The 12,761-nt window shown below is 36.9% G+C and overlaps 1 protein-coding gene across 4 annotated transcripts in view; it reads right to left on the bottom strand.

Moving 5' to 3' along the window:
- SMARCAD1 (SWI/SNF-related, matrix-associated actin-dependent regulator of chromatin, subfamily a, containing DEAD/H box 1) overlaps nucleotides 1-12,761 on the bottom strand; it is a 96,583-nt gene that overhangs the window by 41,724 nt on the left and 42,098 nt on the right. For all 4 annotated transcript variants that reach the window (XM_053608340.1, XM_053608330.1, XM_053608335.1 and 1 more), the window contains 4 exons: nucleotides 10,374-10,474; nucleotides 6,096-6,197; nucleotides 4,788-4,869; nucleotides 2,143-2,534 (listed from right to left, as the gene is read on the bottom strand). In XM_053608340.1, the coding sequence (XP_053464315.1) occupies nucleotides 2,143-2,534; nucleotides 4,788-4,869; nucleotides 6,096-6,197; nucleotides 10,374-10,474 (677 nt within the window). The remainder of the gene's footprint in view (nucleotides 1-2,142; nucleotides 2,535-4,787; nucleotides 4,870-6,095; nucleotides 6,198-10,373; nucleotides 10,475-12,761) is intronic.

The following is a 12,761-nucleotide window of genomic DNA, read 5'->3' as shown; positions in this document are numbered from 1 at the left end:
GCGTGCCTGAGTGGCATCATCTAAACTTCAACTAATTCTCATAGAAATTTCTAACTACAGCAGCTATCAAAACAAAAATGTGCTTTTTCACTTGTTTCCTTTTAAAGTTGTTTACAGACACACTACTGAACCTCACTGATTAACAGGGAAAAGAATGAATCATATGGATTTTTTAATCAAAATGTACATATAATACTGACTTTTCCTTTGATAATTTTGAGTTATTAAATTGCTTTATAAACTACTCGCACCACGAATCCTAATGTTTTCTAATGTAGAAGCTAAAAGTTTAAAGCTAATTAAAATCTAGAGCTTATGTACATTTGCTTGCTAATTAAAACTCTTTAATTTGCAAAAATGCCTTTACCTGATTTGCTCAGGACTGCAAAAGCACTATATTCACTGGACTCAAATAGAATGCACTTTACTTTTAAGGTACTTTTTAAACTGTTACATAAAATACTGAATATTTGGATGAATGATTAGAACAAAAAAGTCTTTATATTCAACTTTTAGAAAGTGGCAAGATGTTAGGAGATTTAAGTAATGCATAATCTCTAAAGTCATGTCAAGACTAATTTAAACTATGCCAATTAATTAGTAGGAAAAATAGGCTTTCTACATATTAAGTTGCTGAATATTGTCAAGGACATCTGGCACATACACCTCTGGTAAAATTGTATAATTTACTTTTACTGTAAGACGTTTGGGCAAGTAGTTACAGTGACTTAAACTAATGCAGATAATTGCATTCCATATTACATAAATGAGAATCCCAACAAGCCTGAGCAACCCAACTCTGCAATAAACTTTAATAGGAGACCATTAAAGATGAAAAGAAAGAAGAAAAAAGGAAGAAAAGAACAAGAAAGCCCTTCAGCAAATACTTTAACAAATAAATCATTCATGCAAAGCCAAGCAAGTTTTGAAAGGCCTGCTTTGACAGATGTTCTCTGGAAAAGCAAAGGCTTCAGGCAAAACGAATAGTTGTACCATTTTTTTTTTTTAAGCTACAAAATACCAGTAATGTTGCTCCTGTATTTTTAAATATTTTAATTCTTTAAAAAAACGCTTTTTACAACCATTGCTCAAGGACCCTTACCTATCACCACTACCAGACATTATCAAGGGCACTTATGTTCATTTAGATTTGTCACAGTATAAAATTAATTACAAAAGCAACTTTGCTTTCTGATTTAGGGAACAGAACTTCCTAAAAAGTTTAACAAAGTATGAAGAGTCACTTCACCTTCTAAAGCTTTAAAAAAAAAAAAATCATACTGCTTTTAAAGCAAGGCCTATATACAATTCATGCCTTAAAAGCCCACATTCACACAAGAGTCAGAGCAAAATTTAAAAGGTTCTTATATCCTCTGTATGAGTAAGATTTGATGACTGTTGACATTTATAAAACTCAAAACACAGTTTTCTGGATAAAACTGGTTTACAGAGAATCAAATTCCACAAAATGATCATGTAAAGTGTACTTACCAGTGCTTATGTTTTCCCTTCACCTAATGCTTCAATTCTAGGCTTCCAGAAACTGTTCTATCTTTCCAATTAAAAATGCTGCAGCCTGCTATACTCCATAAAATGGCCGCGTTGTTTAACCAAGAAAAACATGTTAAGAGATTGAGCTGTTACTTTTAGAAGAAAAAAAGAAAACAAACAATTGCTTCTTTTGTGGTGAAGCACAAAACACTTAGGCTGGCACTTGGAATCATGGAGCTCCCCTGGACGTTGCTATTGCTCTTCCAGTAGTTGTAAAATTTCTGCCACATTCTTGCTTTCTGCATGGAGTCTCAGCAGTAACAGATCAGAACAGGCTAGCAAACAACTCCTTCCTAAATGTAAGCTCTAATTTCTTCTTCTGCAGTGAAATGAACCAAGTTTCTATGCAAAAGAATGAGTGACAGTATTCCCAGCCAATCGGCTTGGGTTTTTTCAGAAAAATCACCCCTTAATTCATTCAAAATTAGGTCATATGACACTATTTGAAATACTATTGGCTTACAATGAAAGTAATGTTTGACTCTACACAGGATAAGGCCACCCATCTATGCTTCCCTGGGCTGAAGACAACTTGACTATAACCGGTACTGTGAATTACACACACACGGAAAAAAAAGAATGTAGCCTTACCAGAGCTTCCCAACAATTAAAGGGCCGGAGTTCTGTTATCTTCTGAGCCTTTTTCTGAGAACACTGGGGAATCAAAGTAAGTTCACCAATTGAAGCATCCTGAAGGAAGTGAAGAATTTTACCTTTATAGCCATCCTCCATCACTTCTTCCCCACTACTATAGTCCTCATCTAGTGAACTACCAGCATCAGAACCTGAATCATACTCAGAGTCTTCCATGACTCTCTTTGGATTAAAGACATTTTTTTTACGTTTCTTGTTAAAACCATTTTGTGGTTTCATGGAAAATTTCTGTTTTAGTTTTGTTTTAGCTGCATTTTTAGGATAATTCTGACTTCTTGAAGAAACGTCTTTTCCATTTGGAACCTCACTTTGTGACGCATATTGCATATCTGTGTACAAAGAAAAACAAAAACAGTAGCTAAATTAAAAATATGTAAGTTAAAAATAAAGATGTAAGACTTCAAGTAGAAAAAAATACTCGAACATTACCTATTCTTTTTGAATACAGAAGAATTCAACCACAATTTATTGCTAAATCTTGATACACTTTAAGGGAAATACTAAAGTAGAATTTGAAGTCATACAAGTTAGTTTCAGAAGCAGGTGATGGTTGATTTTCAAAAACAAATTAAATACAGATTTCCATATTCTACTGAAGGTATTAGGAACATAAATTACAACTACATATCTATAAGTTGTCCCTGATGCTATTTAACAGGCTCACCTGCTATACCAACACTGATGGGTATAGCAAAACAATGTCTATCCTACTATAAAGGTTACTAATAAATTGTGTTATGTTTCAACTATCCATATTTTATTTTCTATCCCTATTTCCATTATTCTAAGTTTATCATTACTTAAAAAATTATTGAAATATAATATTATCATTATCATATTTCACAGAATTCTAAGATGCCTAAGAATGAAGGTATACTGTTATTTTATGTAAACAGTACCAGGAAGAAAATATGTCCCAATTAATGTGTAATACAATACCGAATGTTTACTTTTTTGCTTACTCAAAGAGCTTTCAGATCTATAGATTATCAGACATTCATTTGTGTGCATATACTCAACAACAACAAAAAATCAGCAAGATAAAATAGGATAAGGTATTCCTCAAGTTTTTTCCACATTCATAATCAGGCTATTCTGACCTCATCTTTGGACTCAGAATTGGTGGCTTCCTTTTTTCCACAAAATATCATTGTCTGTGCCATCAAGAGTATTGATAGTACATAGAATAGCACTTCTTAAAATAATTCATTAAGAAAACATTAAAGAAACCTTGAAACACCTCAAGCCAGTGTGCTGGGGCATTTACAGCTGGCTGTGCACTTATGAAAAGCTGGTCTACTTGGTTCTTACTTACATATGCTACTAAACTACTGATTCAACTCTTCCTCACCCCCTTCTCCTCTATCATTTGGTTCCTAAGAGTTAACAGTATTCCATAATTGGTTCTGAGAGTTTCGTCTATGTCTATGATATCCGGAAGTTTTTGATGCTAGTGCTTTTGATATTTGTATCAGTGTAGGCTACATGTGGCCACTCACAAGATCCATCCTGACAGTTGTTAAAACGTAAAAACGTTTCGGGCGGCGCCTGTGGCTCAGTGAGTGGGGCGCCAGCCCCATATGCCGAGGGTGGCGGGTTCAAACCCAGCCCCGGCCAAACTGCAACCAAAAAATAGCTGGGCGTTGTGGTGGGCGCCTGTAGTCCCAGCTGCTCGGGAGGCTGAGGCAAGAGAATCGCGTAAGCCCAAGAGTTAAGAGGTTGCTGTGAGCCGTGTGACGCCACGGCACTCTACCGGAGGGCGGTACAGTGAGACTCTGTCTCTACAAAAAAAAAAAAAAAATGTAAAAACGTTTCTTTTGTACTCAATAAAACATGGCAATTAAAAAGCCTTAACTGGCCAAGTAGAGTGGCAAAGGCCTGCAAATCCCAGATCTTTGGGAGACAAGAGGCAAGAACATCACTTGAGGCCAGGAGTTCAAGGTTACAGTGAGCTATGAATGTACAACTGTACTCCTGCTTGGCTGATAGAGAAATAACTTGTCTCAAATAAAAAAAAAAAAAAAGAAAGAAAGAAAGAAAAAGTAGCTTTAACTATCAAAAAGAAAGATTGTCCAAAAAGAAAAATATACCGATTTATAGCTTTGTTGTACTCCATCATAACAAGTCAAAGCACTTAGAAATTGGTCATTTAAAAAAATCTTTACATTAGTTGGAAATGGTTGTTCATGCCTGTAGTCCTAGCACTCTGGGAAATGGAAGCAGGTGGACTGCTTGAGCTCAGGAGTTCAAAACTAGCCTGAGCAAGAATAAGACCCTGTCTCTACCTAAAACAGAAAAAGTTAATTGGGCGTGGAAGCACATGACTGCAGTCCCAACTACTTGGGAAGCTGAGGAAAAAGGATCACTTGAGCCTAAGAGTTTGAGGTTGCTGTGAGCTATAACACCCGGCACTCTACCCAGGGCAACGGTGAGTCTCTGTTTCAGAAAAAGAAATTTTTTTAAAATCATTACTTCTTACATATTTTTCAATCTCATCCTCTGATTAACAGCTATTAGGTTTACTATTAGTACAAAATATCATGGGAAGGATCTATTTTCTATGATAAAGTATAAATAATTACCTTGGTCTTCTGCAAACACTTTTAGAGATTCTAGAGCTTCTGTATACATCCATTCATGTTCCTTAAGTACTTCTCTTAGTTCCTAAAAATAAGTCATTGATTTCTCTGTTAAAAATTTCAAATTAGTAACTTGTAGAAAATAAAACTTTAATACTCTTTTAAAAATGAGTTAATCAGCTAGGCTTGTGGCTCACGCCTGTAATCCCAGCACTGTGGGAGGCTGAGGAGGGAGACTGAGCTCAGGAGTTCAAGACTTGCCTGAGCGAGTGTGAGACCCCAACTCACAAAAAAAAAAAAAAAAAAAAAAGAAAGAAAGAAAAATCTAGCCGGGCGCCATGGCGAGCACCTGTAATCCCAGCGGCTTCCAGAGGCTGAGGCAGAGGGATGCCCACAACCTGAGTCTGAGGTTGTAGTGAGCTATAACGCCATTGCACTCTGCTCAGGGTATAGGGTGGGACTCTGTCTCAACAACAACAACAACAACAACAACAAAAAAGCAAAGAAATAAACACAAAAAATAAGGAAATAAAAAAAAATGAGTTAATCACCTGAAAACAGAGAATTCATATCTGATTATTTTATACTTATTTTTATGCTGCTTTACAAATGCTTAATGGATAATTCTGCCTCTGCAAATATATAATTGTCTTCAAAGAAACAGAAGCTTGACTTTAGTGTTCCTAACTTTCCGTATGAAGAGTTTTAAACACTAGAGGATCAAGAAATGTTTGATCAACAAGATTTTTCATCAAGCTCATCAAAATTCAGCAAAGGTACTATCTGAGCACAAACATGAATAAATCAATGCAAGTATAAATGTACTCTAGATGTTAAACAAATTATATAATTCTATATATGATCATGGGATTAAACAGAAGCCTTAAAGGATTCTGAAACTATTCCTATACAACAAAGTTTATGAAATGTTAAGACAATGAATTGCAATATTACACTTTAAAATTCTTATAAAAATTTAGAGGATAATAACATTAAAAAAATTAAGCAGCTACTTGATAGAGGACAGGGATATAGCTGGCTTTCTAGATCATTTACATTTTATAAATGAAATCAGTATTTTTATTATGGTTATTTTTGTTATAATATAACACTGATACTATAGCAAACAAAGTAAATATAGAATGTAGAGAATTAATAAGCAGTACAAAAATATTTTATAACACTGATCAAAAGAATTTAATTAGAAAAATGCAAAACCAACCCTATACTTTTAGACTGCTGAACTCAAAACACTATTTTGTAATATAATTATTTAGTATACCGATTAGATTTCTATACCCAACTACTCACCTGTTTATCAAAATGGGGAAATTCCTTTTGTAATTTCAAAACAATACTTTCCTGCTTTTCCCAATTACTGCTAGATTCTGCAGACTCATTTGATTCTTCTCCCTAATGAAAAAAAAAGAAACAAATTAGGAAATCATTAATAACAATGGTTTTAAAGCAATTACATTTGTATTGTGACTTGATTTGAAAATTATCACAATTGATCAGAAGACTCTAAAATGTTACTTTTTATTCATGACAATATTGAAAAAGTTATGTCTCTAAGGATAATATTGTTTATTTAATATAACTAAAAGATCCTGATTACATATCCAACAATTCAAAGTTTATTCACATAGTGTTCAAAATGAGATAATTCTGCTAGAAAAAACCTAGAATCTTCACATTAACTTGATATAATTCATGTACATTAAAGTCTTCCCTAAGATTATGGCTAATGAAAAAACTGATACAAGTATGTCACCTATGTTCACAATTATATACCTACCCATTACAAATATCGGATTCTGTTAGCAAAGTTTATTTTTGTCTTGATTCATAGAGTAGCTTAAAATATTAACTTAAACAGCTTAAAATATTACCTGCTCAGTCACAACATAAAAATGACACAGTGACAAAAGGAACTTAAGTAGAACTAAATGATACGGACGGGGTGGCCATATTTAAATCTCATGCAAACTTTATGGCCACCCAGTATATGAACTAAATAAGATTAATTGGGGTTGGCTCGGTGCCTGTAGCTCAGTGGCTAGGGCGTCAGCCATATACACCATAGCTGGTGGGATCGAACACAGCCCAGGCCTGCCAAACGACGACAACTACAACCAAAAAATTGCCGGGCACTGTGGCCAGCGCCTGTAGTCCCAGCTTCTTGGGAGGCTGAGGTAAGAGAATCGCTTAAGCCCAAGAGTTTGAGGTTGCTGTGAGCTGTGATGCCATAGCACTCTACCCAGGGCAACATAGTAAGACTGTCTCAAAAAACAAAGATTAATCGGGGAACTATGGCTACATACATAAACAGTCTCGCCTTTCTATTATTTAGCTTCACTTGAAGAAACTGGTTAAATTCCATATTTAAGCAAAACGAAAAGACTCCTTAGGTCATGCACAGTAAAAATCTTATACTCCACTCAAGCAAAATGCATTTATCTACTCTGATTAAAACTGTACCACATGCTATACAAAGATGGAGAAAAATAGTCTTTTACTTTCTATTCTACTTCTTTTATTAGCCAACAACTGGACTATTCTTTTTCTCTTTCAGTGCCTGAGGTAAAAATAACTAAATTGTGAGTTGACGCCACTCTAGCCCACAGGAATAAAATGAAGTTCCATAAGGCAGAAAGCAATAAAATGCTATGCATATTTGGAAGAGGAAAACTGCATGTGTTTTATAGTAGTAAGTGTGGGGTGGAACAAAGAGAACATGGATTGGCTACAAAGCTGAACAATTAAGGCACACCTACTATTGCATGAGGCCTAAGGTTAATCTTTTTTTAGAAGCAACATTAGTATTTAGAGAAAGCATTTCAAAACTCTTAGAAATTTATACTGCCATTTTCACTTTAGAGTGAGGACACTGAAACTCCAAGAATAGCATTTTAAAGGTTACAGATGAACAATAACTAGCTGAAGTAAGAATAAAAACAGTAGCCAAATTCTCAATCAGTATTGGTCGACCATCTGTTTCCTAAACGTTAGTCATTTAGTCATTCATTGTTAACTACATCAAATGTCTACTCAGGAACAGACAGACAAATCAAGGCATACATATAAAACGGAATATTATTCAGTCATAAAAAAGAATGAAGTTAGCCAGGTGTTGTGGCAGGCGCCTGTAGTCCCAGCTACTTGGGAAGCTGAGGCAAGAGGTTCTCTTGAGCCCGAAAGTTTGAGGTTGCTGTGAACTACGACACCATGGCACTCTACCCAGCGCCACTATGTCTCAAAAAAAAAAAAAAAAAAAAGAAGCACTAATACATGCTATAATGTGAATGAATCTTGAAAACACTATGCTAAATAAAAGAGGAGAGGCATAAAAGGTCACATATCATAAGATTCCACTTACATGAAATATCCAGGCTGGGAGCGGTAATCCTAGCATGCTGGGAGACTTAGGCAGGAAAAGCACTTGAACACAGAAGTTTGAGACCAGTATAAACAAGAACGAGACATCATCTCTACTAAAAGTAAAAAAATTAGCCAGGTATGACGGCCCAAACCTGTAGTCCCAGAAGGCTAAGGGCAGAGGATCCCTTGAGCCCAGGAGTTTCAGGCTGCCCTGAGCTACTATGATGCCACTGAACTCTACCCAGGGTTAAAGAGGTAGACTTTGTCTTAAAAATAACAAAAACAAAAACATGAGGATGGCCATGGTTACTCATGCCTATAATCCCAGCAATGGGAGGCCAGGAGGGAGGATTGCTTGAGGCTAGGGTTTCAAGACAGCCTGGGCGGCATAGCAAGACCCACATACTCCCCAGCTCTTATTTATTTAGGGTAGGCCATTTCCTACAAGCACAATCGTGCGAATACAATGCACAATCACCCATTCATATAAAAACACATGGCCTGCCAAGAAGCAGAAAGATTATAACCTGCGCCATCTGTTGGCTGGAGTGTGCACTACATGAGGAAATGCGTCAAAAAGGCTCTGACAGCAGGTGAACAAACGCAACAAAAAATGGTGTCCGACGTCTTCTGGAAAATCATTATGTCGGACCTGGGATTGGAAAGGGTTAAAAATTAGCTAAGCATGGTGGCTCACACCTGTAGTCTCAACTACCTGATAGGCTGAGGTGGACAATCACAGAGCCCAAGAGTTTGAGGCTACATACAATGAAGTAATGATCATGCTACTGCACTCCAGCTGGGGCAACAGAGTGAGACCCTGCCTCCAAAAACAAAAAAAAAACAAAACTATGGACAGAGGCTAAGAAGGAGAAAAAGCTTGGAAGATCAGTGGCTAGGAAGTCTGGGAGGAGGCAGAGACACTGTCAAATGTCTGAGTAAAGGTTATTCTGAGACTAGAATGCAAGGGTAACACTGTTCTACATGAATGTATAATGAACAGGATGTGCTGCAGAGAAAGTTTTTAAAGCTCAGATGTACGATATTGTCCATTTTGTGAACACCAGTAAGATCACAGCTACTTGGACCATTGCTCAACAGGTTTATACATAAAGGGCCATGGCAACCTCACTTGAGTCTTTGCAGGCACATCAACAAAACAAGACGTTCCTACACCAAAATTAGTCTGGAAACTCCTACTGGTTAGCACTCAACCTTTAAGAAACAGAGGTCAACAAGTCAATCCCCATGTAGCACCATTTCTTGGGAGATTAAGTCAACTGTCTGCCGGCAGGCTGATTACACTGACCCTCTTTTATCACAACAGAATAGACATCTACTCTGAGTATATTTACCTTCCCTATCCACCTGCTTCAGGAAATTGAGCTCTCCCAAATTCATATGTAATACCCAGCACCTTAGAATGTGACCTTATTTGGAGATAGGGTCATGAGTGAGATACTCTAGTTAAAATTAGATCATTAGCATGGGCTTGACCTAATATGAGCTTCTAGGTGTCATTACAAAAAGGGGAAGTTTGGAGATAGACATGCACAGAGAATCCCTCATATAAAGATGAGAACACAGATCTACGAGCCAAAAAATACTAAGACCAGCCTGAGTAAGAACAAGAGCAAGAATCCATCTCAACAAAAAATAGAAAAATTAGCCAAACATGGTGGCGTGTGCCTGTAGTCCCAGCTACTTGAGAAGTTGAGTCAGGAGGATAAGCCCAGGAGTCTGAGCTTGCAGTGTGCTATAACAATGCCACTGCATTCTAGCCCAGGTTACAGAGCGAGACCCTATCTAAAAAAAGAAAGAAAAAGAAAAGAAAAAAACCCAAAACAAAATCATTACTTTTATAATTCACAGATAAACAATTAATACCAGATGAACGTAAAACAGAGGAAAAATAGTCAGAAGTTCAAAGCAAACAAATCCCCTGACTTGGTTGTAAAAGAAAAGAAATATTTATTCATTTAGGTAGATAACTCAAGTCTAGTATCTGCATACTCAAAATATTCTGTGCATAAGCAACCATTATATTGGATAAATATAAAAGCAAGCAGAAATAGTCACAAACTAAATGGAAAAATTATTTTCCAGATTTATTGTTTAAAAAAATAATTAATTTAGATGGATTTTCAGGTCTGACATAGTCTGTGCTTAAGCAACCAACTCCGATAATGCAATTCAAATGTAACTTACATGATCCAGTCTTGTCTTTTTTAGAGATTGATCGTCATTAAAGTCATCTTCCTCATATGGCTCTGAAGAAGAAGATAATTTTCTTTTCCTTGGCCCACCACCTTTTAAAGCAGAGAAGCACACTCAAACTTTAAACATAAATACTGAGAATCAATTTAATGTCAAACAAAGGCAAAAATGTGTTATAATGAATACTAGACAGTTTTCTTGACATCAGTCCCAATATTTATTCTTCTGTATTATGACTGAATTGAAGAAAAAGTAAAGACACTCTTTGCAGTGTTTCAAAAGTAGAAATCATTGTAATACTGTATTCATAAGCCATAATACATTTTATTTAATGCCAAATATATAGATCTCTAAATTGACAAGTAATTCTACAGAGTAATAGGGGTTTTCTCTAGGGGTTGAGTGCTCAGCAGTGAAAAAATGTTAAGCTGCACCAAGTGACAGTTATCTGAATTCCACTTATAGACTGAAAATTCTTGAGTGTCTACTTTGGGAGGCTGAAGAGAGACAATCCCTTGAACTCAGGAGTTTGAGACCAGCCTGAGCAAGGGTGAGACCCCGTCTTTGCCCAGAAACAGAAGAAATAGTCAGGTATGGTGGCACCTGCCTATAGTCCCTGCTATGTGGGAGGCTGAGGCAAGAGTATTGCTTAAGCCCAGCAGTTTGAGGCCACTGCACTCTACTTGGGTGACAGAGTGAGCCTGTCTCAAAACAAACAAAAAAAGGTTTCAGCACTATTATAACAGAACCCTAACTATGAAGTTAGAAATAAAATGTATAGAAATATAACACTCAGAATAAAAACATGTATGATAACTTTAAATTGTAAGGTTAAAATTTTTATAACATGGCTACTACAAAACAAAACTGAATACCATTATCATTTTAAAGTATAGTAATTATACTATACTGGTATAAATATGTAAAATGATTCCTCTTGATTCATTTCATAACATAAATATGCATTTTTTTCTTTTCTTTTTTTTTTTTTTTTGTTGAGACAGTCTCACTATGTTGGTAGAGTGCTGTGGCATCACAGCTCACAGCAACCTCCAACTCTTGGGCTTAAGTGATTCTCTTGCCTCAGCCTCCCAAGTAGCTGGGACTATAGGCGCCTGCCACAACATCTGGCTATTTTTTTGTTGCAGTTGTTTAGTTGGCCTGGGTTGGGTTTGAACCCGCCACCCTCAGTGCATGTGGCTGGCGCTGTAACCACTGTGCAACGTGTGCCGAGCCAAATGTGCATTTTTCATACACCAACTAATTTCTAGCAACTACTTTAAAAGGAAGGAAACATAGCCACTTCCTTAACATCCATATATTTGACTGGGTTAAGTGAACCCTATTAATAACATTTGAAGTTAGGAAAAAGCCTTCAAACTAGATAATTTTGTCATGTTACCTAGACACGTTTAAATTCTTTCCTAAAAAGAATAAACAAATGAAGAGACTATTCCTGACATCAACAGATTTATACTTTTACCTTCTAAAGAAGGGCAAAACTGGCTCGGTGCCTGAAGTTCAAGCTGCTAGGGCACCAGCCACATACACTGGAGCTGACGGGTTTGAATCCAGCCCGGGCCTGCCAAACAACAATGACAACTACAACAAAAAAAATAGCCAGGCATTGTGGTGGGTGCTGTAATCCCAGCTACTTGGGAGGCTTAGACAAAAGAATCACTTAAGCCCAAGAGTTGGAGGTTGCTGTGAGCTATGACACTAAAGCATTCTACTGAGGGTGAGTGAGACTCTGTCTTAAAAAAAAAAAAAAGAAGGGCAAAACTTTGGGGTTTTTTTATAATTCAGTATTCATAAATTAAAACTTTCAAAGATACTGTACAATCTCAGGGCCTTGTACCTCAGCAGCTAGGGTGCCAGACACATACAGCGGAGCTGGTGGGTTCAAATCCAGCCTGGGCCTGCCAAACAACAATGATAACTACAACCAAAATATAGCTGGGTGTTGTGAGGGGTGCCTGTAGTCCCAGCTACTTGGGAGGATGAGGCAAAAGAATTGCTTGAGCCCAAGGGTTTGAGGTTGCTGTAAACCCTGACGTCCCCACACTGTACTGAAGATAACATAGTGAGACTCTGTCTTAAAAAAAAAAAAGGGTACTGTATAAAAAATGCCCTGATAGTTTAACATGAAGGGTGATGTTACCTATAAAAGACTATAATTTGGCTCGGTACTCATAGCTCAGTGAGTAGGCACTGGCCATATACACTGAGGGTGGCAAGTTGGAGCCCAGTCTGGGCCTGCTAAAACAATGACAACTGCAACCAAAAAATAGTCCAGTGCTGTGGCAGGTGCCCATAGTCCCAGCTACTTGAGAGGCTAAGGCAAGAGAATCGTTTAAGCCCAAGAGTTTGAGATTGCTG

The sequence above is a fragment of the Nycticebus coucang genome, chromosome 1, assembly GCF_027406575.1.
Source record: "Nycticebus coucang isolate mNycCou1 chromosome 1, mNycCou1.pri, whole genome shotgun sequence".
In the NCBI taxonomy this organism is placed as follows: Eukaryota; Metazoa; Chordata; class Mammalia; order Primates; family Lorisidae; genus Nycticebus; species Nycticebus coucang.
This window is presented reverse-complemented; position numbering and strand designations above follow the sequence as displayed.